The 19,087-nt window shown below is 45.5% G+C and overlaps 1 protein-coding gene across 1 annotated transcript; it reads right to left on the reverse strand.

Moving 5' to 3' along the window:
* Positions 1-13,572: 13,572 nt before the first annotated feature.
* Positions 13,573-17,921, reverse strand: LOC130105696 (uncharacterized). Its single transcript, XM_056271828.1, is given in 8 exon segments — positions 13,573-13,735; positions 13,737-14,281; positions 14,283-14,375; positions 14,378-14,839; positions 14,841-14,993; positions 14,995-15,057; positions 16,759-17,130; positions 17,132-17,921. Coding segments are annotated over 8 exon segments (2,553 nt in total). The 5' UTR covers positions 17,834-17,921.
* Between the last annotated feature and the right edge of the window lie 1,166 nt (positions 17,922-19,087).

Here is a 19,087-nt window from a genome sequence, read left to right on the forward strand (position 1 = left end):
GGGTGACTAGGAACATAAAATTGTCTAGCTATGACTTCTTGTTTCACAGGAGTTTAAATATGAGGAAACACAAAGGCCAAATTCCCTTACTCATCCATCACAATGAGTAAAACCAAAGAATTTAGTTCTGATGTGCATCAAAAGATTGTTGAGCATCACAAAATAGAAATTGCCTGTAAGAAATGATTTCCATTACACGAGAGTAGATGTTAAAACTTCATGCTGATTTGTACTCGGCTTTCGCCAAGATAAGGAAAACTAAGACGTAGCTTTACAGTAAACTATGCTTCTCCATCCATTTACGCTTCTTTCCATATGGTGGTGTGACTCCCCTTCTGTCCGGCGTTAACGGCTGCAGTGTACTTGGCGCGTCAGCACACGCGACGGCTGCAACTACATGACCAACACGACAACCGTCTGGATTGAGCCGAGTAGGGGACATCTCTAGGGTCTTCAAGTGGGCACTTTCCGTCCTCAGTGTTTCGTCGACTAGCCCACGACACCTCAAGAGGGCTCGACAGTGACTCTGGCGTCCCAGAGTCACCCCCCTCCGTCCCCCACTCAACTCAGCCCAGCTTACTGACCTCTAAATCCCTCCTGCTGCTGAGACCTAACCACAATCTCACAATCTCTCCGCAACCCAACCATACGCGCCAACCCGTTTGACTAAGGCTGTCGAGCCCCACTGGTGCGTTAATATGCAGTTTCAGTGGCAACGGTTCCGTATGGCATACCACCTACCGCAAAACACAATATCTGCCCAACTACCCGTCATTCACGCAATATCCACAGGAACGTAAACCAACAGACTCTTCAAGTTTTCAAGAATTCTATGAAACCGTAGCGTGGCGGCCTGTACACAGCCAGCTAGAATCTTTCCGTCTCAACCACAGCCAGTTGCTGCCCCTTTCTACTGCTTCAGATAAGTTCTTTACTGTGCGACGCAACTCTTGGCCGCTGAATCCGAAAATAGCTATAAAGAATTTGAAAATCCCATTTTGACCATCAGGGCAATAATTAAGAAGTTCTAATTAACTAAAGATGTTACGAATCTGCCTGGAAGAGGACGTGTGTCCATATTGTCTTAATGCACGGTGTGGATGAAAGTTTGAGTGGCCAATGACTCTCCAAGGATCACAGATCGAGAATTGCAGAGATTACTTGAGTCTTGGGGGTCAGAAAGCCTAAAAGATATTTATCAAACAACCCCTCCATCACCATGTTGTTTGGGAGGGTTTAAAGAAAAATCCTCCCCGCTCCTTCAAAACAGATAGCCAGCATATTCAGTTGTCAGACATGACTGCAACTTCAAAAGGGAATGGATTCTATGGTCAGGTGAAACAAAAAAGGGCTTTTTGGCAGCAAACCTACCAGATGTGTTCCCTTTCGAAGGGAACTCAACAATACGTCATCGACGCTATGGGGGAACGCCTCAGGCGTGACAGGTGTCTGAAATCACTATCAAATCACGTCAATCACATTGACAGGCGACAGCCCGTGAATCATTAACGTGAATGATTGACGTGCGACCTGGAAGTATATAAGGGCGCCTTGCAAACATGACAAATCATCTTTTCGTCTTCAGGGACTGTTTTGTCTGTAACTGCTTTGAAAATCAGGTAATTATGAAATGCTTTCAGAAGTGTGCAGACCCGTGCTCAAAATATCTGAAGCTGGGTGACATACGCGAACTGTGCATTTTTCTGTCTGGGAAGGAAGACGCGCACAAGCAGTTCTCGAGGGAACTGCCTGTACAAATTGTGATCGCGCCTGTCCCTCTTCTCGAGAGAAGAGGGTTCAGCGTCTGGATGTCACAGATGAAGCTCGCCGATCGCCTTGAGAGGGGTGTAATCCACTCAGACGATGCGGCGGCTGACGAGAAGCTGCAATTGGATGAAGTTTAAAAAAAAAAAAAAAAAAAAAGGGAAAACTTAGTCCGTCAGCAAGCGCTCTCCCGGACAAACAGGAGATGGCTGATGAGGGTGGTAATAAGATATTTTCCTGTATCTTCTCAGCCACCCTGCCCCGTGTATGCTGAGCTGGTTGGTGGTGCTCGTTGGGGGAGAAATCGCTCGCGATGAGAGCGGTTTTTCCCCGGTCATAGAACCACCAGCTCAGGTGAGCCTTTCATTTCTTCCCGATCTCATACTGAGATCGAGAGGACATGGAAGAACCCATACTCTGCCTGTATCCACCAACATCAGCAGGCTAGTCTCGCTGATGTTGAGAGGATAGGAGAGCGTGGGTATGTGTCGATGGGAAAACAATCGACACTGAGAGCTCAAACCCTGCCAGTTGAATGGCGGGCCGGTGCTAGCCTGCACATCATGGCGGTGTTGCAGGTACACCAGGCCGATCTGCTGGGGGATCTCGACCAGGGGGTGGGGCCCCTGAGGCGGTTACTGAGCTGCGCCGCAAATGAAAAAAAAATAAAAAATAGCTCTCCGGGATGGCGACGATACTGGCCACGGAGAGACATTTGTGGTTGAACCTGGCCGACATCGGGAAGAAAGAGAAAGGCTTTCTCCTCGATTTGCTGGTTTCGCCCTCTGAGCTTTTCGGCACCTCCGTGTTGGTGGTGGTTGGAAAGTTCAGAGAGGCGAAGGCGCACTCAGCTGTATCCAGGACATACATACCGCTGAGATCCGTGTCCACGCCCAGACAGATGGAAGGGCCTGGCCTATCATGGTCCGAGGACCTTAGATGAGGCCAGAGAGCCAGTGTCACCTCTCGTGCACCTCCTCCGTGGAGTAGTAGGTCGCAGAGGAAGCACGACTCCTGCAAGAAGAGGGATCTGAGGGAGGTGATCCAGCACAAACACACATTGCGTCGGTCATGGATCATCTTCCCTAAGGGCGTGATTATATCTTAGCCCTTTCCTCTCTTCCCCGACTCCCCAGGCGCTTCTTACATCAGGCATGAGGCTGGGCTCATGGTTAGAACAATGTTCTGATGGCCCGCCTCGGCTTGGTTAGTGAGAGTGCCTCTTTCAGGTATGTAAAGGTGGTAGACCCCATGTTCATGAAGAACTGTCTGGTGAGTCTTCACTTCGCACGCCGCAGGTGAGCTGCTGGTCTTTCAAAGAGTATTTTTTGTGATTAAAAAATAATATGTTTCTCTTTACAGACCTCGTTCCCTGTATAGAGTTATGGGGCCATGTCAAGGTAATAAGGTAAGAGAACTTTTTTGGATTATCAGGGCCCTGAAGTTCCCCGTTAGGTGGCCAGGACGATAACTATGTTAGCCTTCGGGCTATTAGCCACCTCAGGGTAGAGTAGTTGGTCTCTCTCTGATAGAATGTTTTACTTAGAGTGTTGACTGACGCTAGAGCTTCAGATAGATCTTATGTCCGGCCCATGGGACCGTTTTGACTTTTCTGAGTATTTCGCCCCTTGAGCTCTGTTGAGTTTTCATTAGGTTGAGCGTTCTGCAGCCCTTTGTATGGAATAATACAGACTATATTCTTTAGTAGGCTGCGGCTACTCTGAGCCCTCAGATAGATCTATGCTTACAGGTTGGCCCTCACCAGGGCCGCCTCTGTAGCTGGCCTAGGCTGTGCCAGGGATATTAGAGGCGTTCTGCTAAAATTAGCATTTCTTCCTCTGACCCTTCACTTTGTGAATGTAGGTTTTTGGCATCCCTGTATAATCAGCCTCCTCCCATGGGAGTCGTTAGGCCAAGGCCCGCCCCCTTCTCTGCATTCTGGGGTGACTAGAGTAATGCAGCGTGGTGCAGAGGATGGTTTATAAGGACATGGTAGGCCTCAGTTAGGCCTCCGTGGTATATAAGTCCTTTTGAGCAGGGTTAGGCCGTCTTAAAGAGAAGACTGAAGAAGACTGAGTCTCCTGCCCGACCTCGCCGTGCAGAACTGGCCTACGGATTTAGGCCGCCAGTATGGGCTTCACTTACCTCGCTGAGCTACTGCTCGAGCACCGGGTTGTAGGTGGTTGGCTTTCATTCAACCCCACTCCCCTAGGTTGGGCACAGATACATTTCTGTCACCCCTAGAGCCGCTGGCAAGCCCGCCCCCTAGTAACCTCAGGGTGAGGTGAGAGTATTCCCCTGTGATTCAGGGTAGGTCTGAGTATTTCACTCCCAGTTCTGTTTATCCTACCTCGCACCACTATGGCTCGGGTCGAGTATGAAGTAAGCCTTCACTTCTTCTTTGGTCGAAATACACTCCCCTGTAGCCAGAGCATTGCTCTGAGCTGACGCCCATGCATAGATGGTAGGCCCCTCCGTTGAGGCACAGTGGCGTATGTTGTACTCCCCTTGGTTTTTAAGAGTGCTAAGCTCTCTTGCTGAGTACACTGCCGTGGGCAATGTGATTAGGCACCAGGATGCTGTAGGCGCTGTGTAAACAGCTTATCTGCCAACGAAGGCTGCGCCATCAGGTAGTAGGCCTCAGCAGGCCTCCTTGTATGGGCAGCCCCCAATAGGGCGCTGTAGGCCACTTCTCGAGAGAAATGGTTGGCCTTGGTGGTTCGGGCAGTTGGCTCACCGGTGGGTAGTAGGCCTTAAACAGGCCTCCTCGGAGGTGAGTCCCAACATTGTGGGACATACTTTATAGCCGCTACAGGGAGCTAGCCATACTAGGCCGCCTGTGGGTTTGCCCAATAGTTACGTTGGTGTAGTATGGTTCCCAACAGTGTTCCTTTGTAGCAGAATTGACTTGCTATCAGCTAGTAGGCCCAACCAGGCCTCCCTGATAGGCGAGTCCCCAGCTGGCTGGCCTTAGCAGGCCGCCTTGGAACTGTCACCTTGACTCAGCTACCAGTTGCTATCAGGTTGTAGGCCCCTCAGGCCTCCCCGAAGGTAAATTCCCACTTAACCCTCTGGGGACCAAGAACGCGCCCGCGCGTTTTGCTGGGTTTTTTTCACATAGCAGCAACATAGACTTAAAATACTCCGTCATTTATGGTCATATAAATAAAATCAATACATGATTATAAACTATAGAGGGTCTTCTTTTTTTGTGTACACTCACATTAACATCAAAACCTTGTGTTTTTTTTTTAAATAAATAAAATAAACAGGGTGCGCTTTCAGCTCACTCTGTCTCCGCAAAAATCTTTCTGAAACATCTCTGGAAAATGAACGGAAACTCCGCTAATACTTATCACACAAACATGAACCATACGTCTAAAGAACGCTTTAAATTTCTACTTTTAAATAAAACAATTCACATTTAAAATAAATATTCTCCTGCAATGTAATCTGTCTGAAACTAAAGAGAAGTACAGTTTCTCCTGTCTCAGCTCATTATCGTTAATTTGTTCACACCCACTCGCAGAGCGCGCTATTCATAAGATAATGTGTTGAGGCCATTTGCAAAATAGATAAACGCCCCCAGGCAAATGCTGTAAACGCACTATATTTTTTAGTCAGATTAAGATTCGTCTTGCGCGGCTATGAGGAATAATCCTGGGACATTTAATACAGAAGTGCTGGTTTATTTTCACTTCGAGGAGGAGCAACAGATTCAGCTGAGAACTGTAAGTGTTTTATGGCTGTGCTTTGTTCTAATCGCGATATAGAATAACGTTAGTGTCTGTAAACGGAAAAATAGCATACTGTTTAAATGTGAATCATGTTTCTCTCTGTGTGTGTGTGTAAATGAATGAATGAACGCACAGATACGCACTGTTACAGGCGAAATAAAAGACAAAATTTCGTTGACTAGTTTTGGATAAAGTTTTTCAAATCAAATAAGCATCAAATAAGCTTCAAATAAGCTTCAAAATAAAGACATCAGCTTTTGTTAGGAGTTTCTGGGGATAGAAGTGTCCAGACGTATGCACCCTGTATTTTAAAGAAGAACATTTAATTATTTGCGATACATTATTCATTCACAAAGAATTCAGGGACATTATTTACGTCCCTAAAGGTTAGAGTTTTCCTAATTTTTTAATTAAGGCATTAAGATTTTTTTTATTCCTCTTTTTAGTCAACTTTAGCATGGGTGTGTTCTCTTCTAATTCTAAGCAGTGTGTGTGTGTGTGTGTGTGTATATATATATATATATAGCCTATAATTAAAAAGCTATTTTAACCAGAAAAATCTACAATGCATGCCCAAAGTCGTGCAGCCGTATAGTTTCTCTTGATATCAGTCCTGCTGACTTCAACATTCACAGGAGACTGTAATGAAAAATCAAACACCTTGGAAATGACAGGTATGTACTATGTTTCAGGAATGGGACAATGCTGTGTGACTGTGCAAGCCTCTGTATTTAGATCAGTGTGTTTACTAATGTGCTTTTTTGTCCTTTGTTGTGTATCTTTGGATTATGTTGTGTTGTAAATAAATCCAAACAATCTAAAAGCCATTCTTTTTTAAATCTCCTCATTCTTTGTGCAAGGCTCTGGTAGCACCTAATAGGGCTATTATGGGAGGGTCTTTGTCTTTCTCAGGTGTGAAATGCCATACATATTAATGAGAGATCACGCCTCCTTGCATAAAGCTTTCTCACACTAAACACGTCATACACATTATAAAATACTTTATTGACTTATCTGAATGAGTAGTCAGGATGATTCTCACATAGTTTTGGAGCAAATATTCTAGACTATGTGATACAATTTTCAAAAGTCTTGTGAAGAAATAATCAATATGTGTTTTGTGGCCTTATTTCAGAAACTTTTATTTTTAAGTTTTTCAATAACCATGCATACATAATATTCTCTCAAAAATACAAACATGTACATACATGTTGTTCACAGATTATGGTTGCCCTGTTTGTGCTATATAGAGTGAATTTACACCTTTGCCATTAACATGTTTATAAATAACTGAAAAAAGCACAAATGTCAGTGCATGTCAAAACATCCCAAGGGCCCCAAAAAACCCTTGGTCCCCAGAGGGTTAAGATGGTTATCAGGTAGTAGGCCTCACCAGGCCTCCCTGGAGACAAGCCCAAGGACAGACAACTGGACAGCTAGCCTGACTTTTTATCGGGAAGCAGAAAAAGCTCCCAGATATTATGGCGGTCAGGTAGTAGGCCTCACCAGGCCTCCCTGAAGACGAGTTCCCACATACTGTTGCTATCAGGTAGTAGGCCTCACCAGGCCTCCTTGTGAGTGGTTCCCTAGCGGTGCTGGGTTCAGGAAGCTAGTGGCCTCTTGCTATCATTTCAGCTGGCCTTATCAGGCAGCTGCTGAAGGCGAGATTGCGCCCTGGCTCGAATAAAGTGTTCATTCTCTGCTACTGGTTCCCTCTCGGAACCTCTTTCCTGCCCACAGCCTGGTTTTGCCTACCAGGGGGACCATATGCTCCCCTCATTGAGGGTCACTGTGGGCACGCGGACTCCTGAGTCTGGTCAGACGGTCGTAGGCCTCTCGTGAGGCCTCCCAGTTAGATCAGTCCTTAGGCCTTCACAGGCCTCCTCAGTGTTTTGAAACACAGACACTGGGTTGATCCGTGGATCGAGTAGAGAAACTCCCCTCGCTAGCAAGGGTTGGAAAGCACTATGCTGAGTCATACTCTCCGGGATATCCCGTCTCTGAGATCCGGGCCGAGTGGTTTACTGCCAGCTTCGCAGTCCCTCGGGTTGGATGCCTTACCTAAGGCAAGTGTCCAGAGGCTCTGTCTTCGGACAGACAGGAAGTGGCCAGACTAAGTGTCTATGTATCTGATGCCGGGTCAGGCCGTCCTGGTGGCATTTCGGGGTGAGTACGTTCCCCTGAATAGTGATTGGCTGGGGTTCCTTCGGGTTCCCTAGCCACATTCCCTAGGAATTGAAGTCCCTAGGAAGAAATCCCTTCTAATTGAAGTTGTGGTCCTAGGCATTTGAGCAGGCCCAGCTAGGCCTTTCATTTAACCATGTTTAAGGAGGTTTTCCTGTGAGGCTTATAGCTTGGGCTATGACCGTAGGGAATGATGTCACTGACAGCCCAGTGTGACCTGAGGGTGAGTGGTTCTAGCATTTCATTTGAATTTGCTGGTTCGGACAGTTGTCACTGCCTGAGGGCATGCACTCTCCTCAGCATGGCGGAGTGGGTATTTCGTTCCCCATAGCGTCGATGACGTATTGTTGAGTTCCCTTCAAAAGGGAACGTCTCAGGTTACGACTGTAACCTTTGTTCCCTGAGAACAGGGAACGAGACAATACGTCTCCCTGCCATGCCTCGGGGCCCGCCTGCCGTACAGTCCCTTCAGACGATAAGGTGATTTGTCATGTTTGCAAGGCGCCCTTATATACTTCCAGGTCGCACATTAATCATTCAAGTTAATGATTCACGGGCTGTCGCCGGTCAATGTGATTGACGTGATTTGATAGTGATTTTAGACACCTGTCACACCTGAGGCGTTCCCCCATAGCGTTGATGACGTATTGTCTCGTTCCCTGTTCTCAGGGAACAAAGGTTACAGTCGTAACCTGAGACGTTTTATGCAAACAGGGACAAAAAAGTACCCCATGCCTACGGTTAAATAAACTGCTGGATCTTACATGTTGTGGGCCTATTTTTTTGCTGGAGGTTCTGGACATCTTGTTCTGATACATGGTATTATGGATTCTAGCAAATTAAAACCTGACTGCCTCTGCTAGAAATCGTATAATGGGCCGTGGTTGGATCTTCCATCAGGACAACGGTCCAAAACAAACATCAAAATCAAACACAAAAATGGGTAACTGAGCACAAAATGAAGCTTGAAACGAAGCCATAACCGTCCCAGTTGTCTAAACTCAACCCTATAGAAAATGAGTGGGGTGAACTGAAGAGAAGAAGCACCAACATGAACTTGTGAATCTGAAGGATCTGGAGAGATTCTGTATGGAGGAATGGTCTCTGATCTCTTGTCAGGTGTTCTCCAAACTCATCAGGCATTATAGGAGAAAACTCAGAGCTGTTATCTTGGCAAAAGGAGGTTGCAAAAAGTATTTAATAACAGGGAGCCAATAATTATGGCCAGCGTGTTTTGGAAAAAAGCATTTATTTCATAATGTGATTTACCCCCCACTTTTAATTATTTTACTTAAATGAAAGGTTAGAAAGGTTAGATTATATATATCACTCCACAGAACACGTTTCCACTGCTCCAGAGTCCAGTAGCGGAGTGCTTTACACCACTCCATCCGACACATGGCATTGGACTTGGTGACGTGAGGCCTGCATGCAGCTGCTCGGCCATGGAAACCCATTCTGTAAAGCTCCCACCACACATTTTTGTGCTGATATTAATGCCAGTGGAAGTTTGGAACTCTTCAACTATGAAATCAGCAGAGCGTTGGCAACTTTTACATACCATTTTGCTAGGGCTGTGCGATGGATTGTTATTGATTTTCGATTTCGGCTTCCAATGATTATGAAAACAAGATAATTCGGTCCAGTGCACCTTCCTTTTCTCCACATAGGTGCACTTTCATTCCTCCCTAAAAGCCCAAACTTAACATCCAAATCAGCCAAATAAGTGAGTGATGTAAAATGCAGTCTACTGTTGCTAAACTGCTGATCGTGTTTGGTATCAAACAATGTTATTAAAAGCGCATTAAGCCAGAAAAGAGACACTGTTCCCCTGTCAGCTTTACTGTATGCGCTCCGAGCCGAGCCGAACGCAGATATGCAAATGGTCTTTGATTACATGCCTAAAAGCATGCACACAAAAATGTCAAAATGCCTTTTTGGAGAGTCCCAAAACGTAAACACAGTGGGTTATGTCTTAAAGGTGCTCTAAGCGATTTCAAGCGTTTTTTAGGCCAAAACATTTTTTGTCACATACAGCAAACATCTCGTACACACTGTAAAAAAAACACGGTCTCTGTAGACACCCCAGGCTCCACAAACGGCAACAAAAACAAACTGGGCCAACCTGCACCACGAAACATAACAAACAGTGTTCCAGCCAATAACCGACAAGAAGGATTTGGGGGTTAGTGCGCGGATGAGGAGGAGGGAGGGTCGAGCTAGCCCCAATTTTGTTTGACAATACTTCAAACGTCAACAAAAAGTGACGTCACCCAACATAGAGCACGCTTAGAGCACCTTTAAGTAAACGTACACAGTTGAATAAGATAACACGCCTGTGACAGTAGGCTAAATTGGATATGTCCATTAGCTCTTAAAGTGACAGCTGCCTAAAATACCTGCTGCAGTCTGTCATTAATGATAATCAATTAAACAACAAATGACAAAGGGAAATCACTCACTGATCTTGACTGAATAACTTAAGTAGCTTTAATAAGGATTGATCTATACTTAATGTGTACAGTAAGACTATGCAGTGTGATTTTAGATTTGATTACATTTTTTTTGTAGGCTATTACTTATCTGAATACCACTGTTAGTACATCACCCTGTTTGTAGTACATCCGTTTTATTTGTAATTAGTTTCTTTGTTCTTATTGTATTGCTGTTAACTTGTTTTATGTAATTGTTTTAAGGAAATTTTACTTACATTAGTGAACCTAATATTAGTTTTTGATGAAGTATTGGCAGGGCATATCACCCACCAATTATCGTTTTAAATAATCAATAATTCAATACTGACCATCATGATTATGATTTTTGCCATAATTGAGCAGCCCTATCATATGTATCAGCACTCAGTATCCCCACGCTGTGACTTTACATGGTCTTCCACTTCTTGGCTGAGTTGTTACTGTTCCTAAACACTTCCACTTTCACAATAATACCACTTACAGTTGACCGTGGAATTTCTAGCAGGGATGAAATTTCATCAACTGACTTATCGCAATGGTGGCAACCTATCACAGTACCACGCTTGAATTCACTGAGCTCTTCAGCACAACCCATTTTATTATTATTATTATTATTATTTTCCAGCATTGCACGGTGTTGCTTCTAGGATACTGTATGTACTTTAAAAGATAAAAGACCCATCAAATAGTATTGACGACCATTTTATTTTTTCAAGAAAATGTAATTAAATATTTTGTAACATTGCTTTCATAATGTGTGCAATAGAGGGTTAAAGCTCAGTTTGCTCTGGTGGTTCCTCTCCATGCAGTTATGCTGTGCACGTGGCTGTGCCTCATTCGAAAGCGCTTGCTGATGTTTTACATTGATCGTGACTTATGAAGGCGATTCAGCATGACAGTTAACAGGGCAGTGAGTTACAGGAGGGTTGATGTCCAATTAGCGCCGTCTCCTCTGCTTTAATGAGTGGTGGTAAATTTCAACTCCATCTCCCTGGCACAGTTTAATTAGCTGTAATTACATATGGCCTGACCTTTGCAGAGCCCTGTCCTGTTGATTTACAGGGCTGCAGGTCTCTTGATTTATCCCCCTGGGAGGCTGAAGGAAGGCCAGAGAACGTGAGGGACAAGAGAGTTCAGTTCAGCCTGATAGAGTTCTTCAGGTATCTTGGCTCAGGCTTACTGTTGATCTTGGATGAGTTGTTTTTTCTTTTTTTGTATTTGGGAGCATTTTCCATTGATTAAACGGTTGCTAGTTCCCATAAACTAGGGAAGAGTGTGGAACTGAGAAAAATGACTTAATGACTAAAATAACAAAATTTTGAGCTCAAACTTGACTTTTGACCACTATTTTAAAGTTACTGTACTCCGCCTTTGTATTGTCAGCAAAAAGTGAGAAGTCATGCCAAGGCAAAAGGCAGTAACTTCCACATTATCAATATTTGGTTGCTGATCACCATTAACAAAATCATTATACACTCTAAAAAATGCTGGGTTGTTTCAACCCAAATTTGGGTCAAACATGGACAAACCCAAATGTTGGGTTAAAAATGTACTTAAAAAATGTACAGTTGAAAGTGAAAGTTGAAGTTGGGTTAAAATTTTAAATTACATTTTTAACCCAACATTTGGGTTTGTCCATATTTGACCCAAATTTGGGTTGAAACAACCCAGCATTTTTTAGAGTGTAGTAACACCTGTATAAAATCTAGTGATCATGGCATTTAATTTGTATGATTTACAATTATAGCCTTCTACTTATTGTGCTTTGGTTGCATTCTGGTGGCCCTATTAATACATTAGACATGACAAAATACCTACATAGCGGTAAAGACTATCTTCAAGTGTTACCGAGTGGCATAAGACTTGCTAAACACGCGTTCAAAATGATCACGATAAAACAGATCCTCACGCACATTCGACCCGGAGACTGGTTTATAGCGGTGGATCTGAAAGACGCATACTTTCACAGGCGTTTGTTTACCAAGATTCGTGTTCGAAGGTGTCACGCTCCGTTCACGAAAAGTAGCCTATGCAGTGCTTTACCCCTTAGGACTCAGTAGGGAGCGCGTTCTGGACTACCTAGACGACTAATGGATTTATAGCACGTCCTTCTGTTTTCTGCGTCTTTTCAGTAGGCTATGCATTGGTTTCAGCTGTCTGCCCCATTATTGTGCGTGCACTTCACTCGTCCCGCGGATTTATCCCAGACGCTGTGTTTTGTATGCATGTTTTTAACAGGTGTTCTGATGTTGTATGCACCAGCACTTCTTGCTTCATTATGTTGTATGCACCAATATACCCTTGTTGCTTCATTATTATCACTCCCTGTGATATATTAGTCCCGCGCGTCGGCTCGACCGTGTTCAGGGCGGAGCTGAAGGCGCCGGCGAAGTTTTGGCACTCTGCCAGCTAGATGCATGATTGTTTCAACTAGGTCCGGTACCCGAACTGGGTGAGGCGGGGTTGTAGTTCTTTGTTGTATTGACCTACTACGGCATGTGTAACATTTTTCTGTCAACTCTGCATATATCCTTCGCAATCGATATCGCACTTTTGTCGATGGAACGGGTTAAGAGCATAGGCTACTAAATGTTCTGACCGCATTAGTGCAGGACAAAGCTCTGAGGACATCATAAGTTACAGGGACGGATGGTAGCTGTACAAAGTACACAGGCTACATCGTAATTTCAATTTTAATGGAGAGTAAAACAAAGGCAGACACCGTATAATCTGATTGGTAGCATTATTTGATAGAACACCGGCACCGTAACTTCATATTGACTGGCTGACTGGCCTAGCGAAGTCTGTGACAGGAGAGAGGATCGGGAGACAGGTGCGGCGTAAGTGGGTCAAGTGCAAATGACAAACACCTGTGTCTTGTTTCAGTGATTGGAGTGGAGAGACCGCATATAAGTGACGGGGAAACATCATTCAACAAAAAGACAGCTGGGAGACCTGTGGGTGAGCGTGCGTGAAGCGGCACGGAAAGGATTGTATCCAGTGAGAGAGAGAAGCAAGAGTGTGGGAGCGCGAGCCGTGTTGAATGAATTAACCCTTTTTGAACTGAGTTGATGCTGTAGCGCTGTGTGCGCACCTTTTCTTTGTTCTTTTATATTGTTTTGGAATAAAACCCACAGTCTACCCAAGCCGACCCTGTCCTCTTCCTTCCCTTCATACTGAACCGTACTACAGCCACCTATAATGTAAATAGCCTTAAGAGGCAGGCTCTTTAGCTTACAATAGCTTATTTCCCCCATATAACATGAAACCAGTTTTTTTTTGTAACATCATTAATATTGCCTGGGGTTTACAGAAACATCTTCTGATGCACGACCTTGGACACATCATCAGTGTTGTTTCCTGGAGTCACTCGGTGTTTCGGGTCTTACAACAGACACCCTCGTGCAGGCGACTCAACCGAGGCTGATCAGACCCCGGCCTGTGTCCAAGTGGCATTCTACTGCCCCCACTGCTCTCCCCTCTTTAACCAGAGCCATCTGGATGGCTGCATTTTCTGCTGCCTCCACATTGTTGCCTATGGCTCTTCTTCGGTTAGCACCTGTTATGCCCAGCCTTGTAGGCCTTGCTCAAGAAGTAACTGGCAAATCCCCTACTACCCACCTCTACTGGCATACACCTGTTCCTCCGACAATCCTCCACCAGTTCTTGGTATTTCTCCCTCTTTCTCGCTTGAGCTTCCTCCATCCTCTCCTCCCAGGGTACTGTCAGCTCTAACAATATCAGATGTTTTGTAGCCTCAGAGACCAAGATGATGTCAGGTCTCAATTTGGACTGGGTGATGTGTGTTGGGATTTTCAGCTGCCTATCCAGATCGACTGTCATCACCCAGTCTCGGACCGCGGAGAGCAGACCTACAAAGCAGTTTTTCGATGTTTTCTCTGGCTTTTGTCCTTCCTTGATGAAGTGAATGGCCTTGGATGTAGCTTGGGTGTATCGGCTGTCATTGATCCCCTTGCTAATTGCCTCAGCAATGGATTTGAGGACCTGGTAGTGCCTCAATCGATACCAGCCCTCACCCAGCGCCTTGGAGCAGCTGCTCAGGATGTGTTCTAATGTCCCTATTTTGGAACAAAGAGGGCATGCAGGTGTTTCTATTTTGCCCCATGTGCACAGGTTGGATGGACTTCTGAGGACATCATAGACCCCCTGAATCAAGAACTTGATTCTCTGGGGGTTCCCCTTCCAGATTTCCTTTCAGGTGACACTCCACTCCTACACCTGCTCCCACTTCATCCAGGCGCCTTGCTGCCGCATGGCCACTGCTCTGCTGGTTAGCTCTACCTCGACTGAAGCTCGTACCTCCTCCTGTACCAGCCTCTGCCTCTCCTTTCCGCTGGCAGAGTCATATTGGGTCGCTGTTAGGCTCCCAAGTACGGCTCTGCCTTGCGCCACTGTTCCAAGGATGTCCTTGTGCTTGTGCCGCATCTCTGCCTGCTGGACTGCCTCGGCTGCCCTCCACTTCCTCCCTGTCCTAACAACAATCCCTGCACCGGACACTTTGTCATCTCAGGATCTAGAGTACTACAGGTGTGCCCGTGCAACGATGAACTCCTCCCTGACTGAGCTAAAAGAGAGCATGAGATTGTTGGTGTTTCCATATAGCCCAATGTTACTTAGGCTACTCGGCAGGCCCAGTCATCTGCGTAGATAGCTGGTCACCCTTTTGCTCAAAACCTTCCACCACTGTCATGGGGACCTCATAGATAAGCAGAGGCCAGATGATTCTTGGGAGGATTCCGTGCTGGTAGACCCAGGCCTTGAATCTTCCAGGGAGCCCAGACTTATCCACTGTTCTCAACCATCCCTCCAGGTCAAGCACCGGTTGCCTTGACGGAGTCTCTATTGTTCAGACTGCAGTTGAAGACTTTCCCAAGGCTCTTCACTGGTCTCCCAGTGATTGACGGCATCTGGTGTTCTCCCAGCCTGAAACGGAATCTGTCTGTAACCTTCCCCTTCTTTAGGACCAGAGACCTGGATTTGCAGGTTTTAAAGGGTCACTCCACCCATTTCAACATTAATCTTTATTGAAAGTGGGTTATATATGTAGTCGAAATGTAAAAGAAATTTTAAATTTGGTGCCCTCTTGACCGAGAAAAGACAGAAAATAACTTTGGGGCGCATTTGTATGTAAGACAACAACTCCCACAATGCACCATGTTGCACAGCTCCGCAAGCCACTCCCACTAATCCAGAACAGCGCAAACATCAGAGAAATCGCTCTTCCGTCTACAAGAAGGCTAGCTGCCAAATGAGTTTAAAATTCATTTCACAAAAAATGTCTAGTTAGTTGTGGCGAGCAGGACGAGGGCGAGGGACGTGAGAGGACGACGCGAGTGATAATGAATGGCACCTGTGCAGCGGTCTCATATCTCTCACGGAGGAGCGGAAGCACAAAAGGAACAGGCCTGATTTTATGTTTTGTTTCTGTTGTGTGTGGCCAGCTGGCTTATACTTTTGTTTTGTATTTGTTTATTTTACTATTAAAACGTTTAAATGTTCGCCGGTTCCAGCCTCCTTCTTCCCACAACAACGAACCCCGTTACATTGGCAAACTCATTAGTGAATTACTCGTTTGTATTTCTTTCTATATGGTGAATTATTGCATGATACCTGCATGTTCAGTCAGGCGAAACTAGGATGGTTCACATCACAACACAAACGTCCGTGTGGTCGTCTGATTCAGAGATTTCGTCCAGGAGAAACTGCCTTGTTGAAATTCTCTGCAGCAGACGGACTCTATCTGTGTCCGTAGCGCACAGCGAGAGCACACGCACCAGCAGTCCGCCCAGCTCAAGCCAGCCCGGGCTCCTCGTCCGCGACAGGCAGCCGCCTCCTGTTCCACCATCAGCCTCAGCTGCTCTTCACTATAATGGGGCTCGTAAAGATAGCCACGAACAGCGGATTCGAGCAGCAGAATTTCAAAATCCTCTTCTTCCATATCATGTTTAGTTTCTTCCGTCATTGTCGTAACTTCCTATATCCACAGCGCTTGTTAGCTTAGCTTATAAACAAGATGGCTGATATTGCTTTCAGTATCTGCAAGTGAAGTCCCACCCACTGATCTGTGATAGCTCTGTTAGCGCATTAGGTCCAACCCCCTATGGGCGGGTTTGAAAGGGTGGGAATTTGTGCTTGTAGTCTATACAGAAATCCCCCCTTTTTACACTTCCTCCTACAATGACGTCAAATGACGATTTTTGCGTCATTGTAGGAGGAAGTGAAAAAGGTAAATAGTAGATTTCTCTCGTCTCAGGGGAAAATGAAAGAATGTTGCACGACCATTCAATAGTATGACTGGTTGTCTAACAATGGACCTCTTAATGCAAATAGGTGGAGTGACCCTTTAAGCTCATGCGTGCCCATGCCATGAGTCTCTCCATCCCCTGGAGGATCCACCTTGCTCCTGGTACCGCCGTTGTTGTCACTGTGAGGCCGTCAATGAATGCTCTTATGCGAGGTTGCCTTACTCCAGCCTTGCTGAGGGGGCCTCTGCACTCTGTTTCAGCTGCCTTGACCATCATGTTCATTGCCAGCGCAAAGAGGGTCACTGAGATGGTACAGCCAGTGATTATCCCCACCTCCAGCTGGTGCCAGTCAGATGTTAGCTGGCCAGTGGAGACTCTCAAGCTGAACTTGCTGTAATAGTTCAGGATGAGATCTTTCACCCTCTGCGGTACATGGTCTTTCTCCAGTGCGACCTCCACCAGCTTGTGGGGTATTGAGCCATAGGCATGGTGAGGTCCAGTCACAGTACAGCCAGGTCCCCCTCTGCCTTCTCTTGCTTCCCTGGTGAGCTGGGTTACCACGCCTGTGTGTTCAAAACAACCAAGAACTCGAGGTATTCCTCCCTTTTGCACAGACGTGTTGATGTACTAATTGCTCAACAGGAAGTTGGAGAGCCTCTTGGCCAGGATGCTGAAGATTTTACTCTCCACACTGAGCAAGGAGATCAACCCGGAACTGGTCGATGTTCTCAGACTTCTCCTCTTTTGGTATGCACACTCCCTCAGCATACCTCCACGGCTGGGCGATCTTCCCTCTCCTCCAGATCACCTACAGGGCCCTCCAAAGCCGATGTAGTAGCTTTGGGCAGTTCTTATACACCTTGTAGGGCACTACACTTGGGCCTGGTGCTGAACTCGATCTTGCTCTCCTCACCACTTCCTCCACTTCACTTAGGCGGGGCTCCTTCAGGTCGAAGTCTGATGAAGGCTCTGGTGGTATTAACGCATCGCATGGACCCAGCATTTGTTCTCTGATGGAGTCACTATAGGTGGCCTTGAGGTGGTCGTTTATGGCATCCTTGGAGCAGGTGAGGCGGCCAACCCTCTTTTGGCCAAGGAGCTGCTTGGTCAACTTAAATGGGTTGGCCAAGAATGCTGCCCTCTTCCTGGCTCTCTCCTTCCACCTCCTTCTGTGGAACTCTGCCCTCCGTAAGGTCAAGAGTTGTTTCCTTAGGATTGCTCTCAGGTCCGCTAGGCTGACTCTCTCGACTTCCCCCACTGATTTGTATTGCCTCTTTAGCAGCCTGGGTTCTTCCCTGAGGCACTGCATTTTCCTTACTCTGTGGCTTGGAGCATATGCAGATGGAGCAGGCTTGGGTGCCTCGGTTCCAAATCGCTCAGCTGTGATATTCAATATGAGGGTGGTCATCGTTCTCAATCGGTGGTCCACGTCACCCTTGGCTGTCCCTTCCAGGACCTGGCTTACATCTTCATCAAATTGTTGCCACTCAACTCTCTTGTGGGATTTGGGCCACTGGATCCTTGGTTGGCTTGCTGGCTTTGGAGGCCATGTGTGTTGTCAGAAGATGCTGCCTCTTGGGTTATAGTGGCAGGTGAGTTGCTGGCAGCAGGTATTGGCGACACTAGGAGGCTCTGGGCACTGTGGGTTGCCTTCGGGCCTGGCTCCTCCTGCATCTTACTATATTAATATTAATAAGGAATAATGTGCAGTCTTCCAGTTATTGTTGCAATATAAACCTTGGCAGAGTGATCAGACCCCCAGTAGAAAAGGGGGAAGGTGGCAAGATGGTAACAAGGAGCCATAGGGGGCTCCACAAATATTGGCACCCAATTTGAGTAAATAGACATAGGCGATCACAGAGTGCTGATATATAGCCATATCGCACGGCAACGAGTATGATATTGCGTTTATACAGCAGTTCGACGGCACAAGTCAGTAAATAAATAAGTAAATAAACAACAACGGAGTGTCTTTAAAACCCCTTTTTATGTGCAGAATTACTTCCTTCCGCCACATATTCAAATCTCAAGTTGACAGTTTAACAGTTTACCTGAAGCCTCTGTTACTAATTCTAAAACGTCACTTTAGAGCTAGTAAAGAAGGAACACTGAGTCGCTTCATTGAAGCATATTGTACTATGTAGACCGTATAGAGTATTATGGTATTATGAGAGAAAGATTGACTAAACAAGTGTATTACCTGCATATAGCATTCATTCTTCAAGTCCATCTCCATAACATTATATCCATTATAAATGGATTGTAAATTATAGTCAGATTGAATCTCCGCTGAGGAAGGTAATATCTTACTAAACCAACTTCCTTGTTCTGACTCACTCATAAAGACAGTCTTTGCTGCCATCTAATGGGGGAATAATGTAACTTTCACTGAAGTCCATATCACAATCACTAACGGACCATTTCTTAAAACCAAATATGATGTATTATTTATACAAAATAATATTTATTGATCAACCATTTTAAATTAATAACAATAGCCACTATAAAAGACAATAGGAAATAAACACAAGCAAACAATTCAGTCAAACATTCAAAAGCAGCACTCTAGTACAGGATTTCTGTTAAATATAGCCTAAATATAAAGTTATTAAACTTAATTTCCCCTTAACCTAAAGATTGCCCATTTGATGTACCCCAAATG

The sequence above is a fragment of the Rhinichthys klamathensis genome, unplaced genomic scaffold, assembly GCF_029890125.1.
Source record: "Rhinichthys klamathensis goyatoka isolate OS25496 unplaced genomic scaffold, OSU_Roscu_1.1 h1tg000325l_1, whole genome shotgun sequence".
NCBI lineage: Eukaryota > Metazoa > Chordata > Actinopteri > Cypriniformes > Leuciscidae > Rhinichthys > Rhinichthys klamathensis.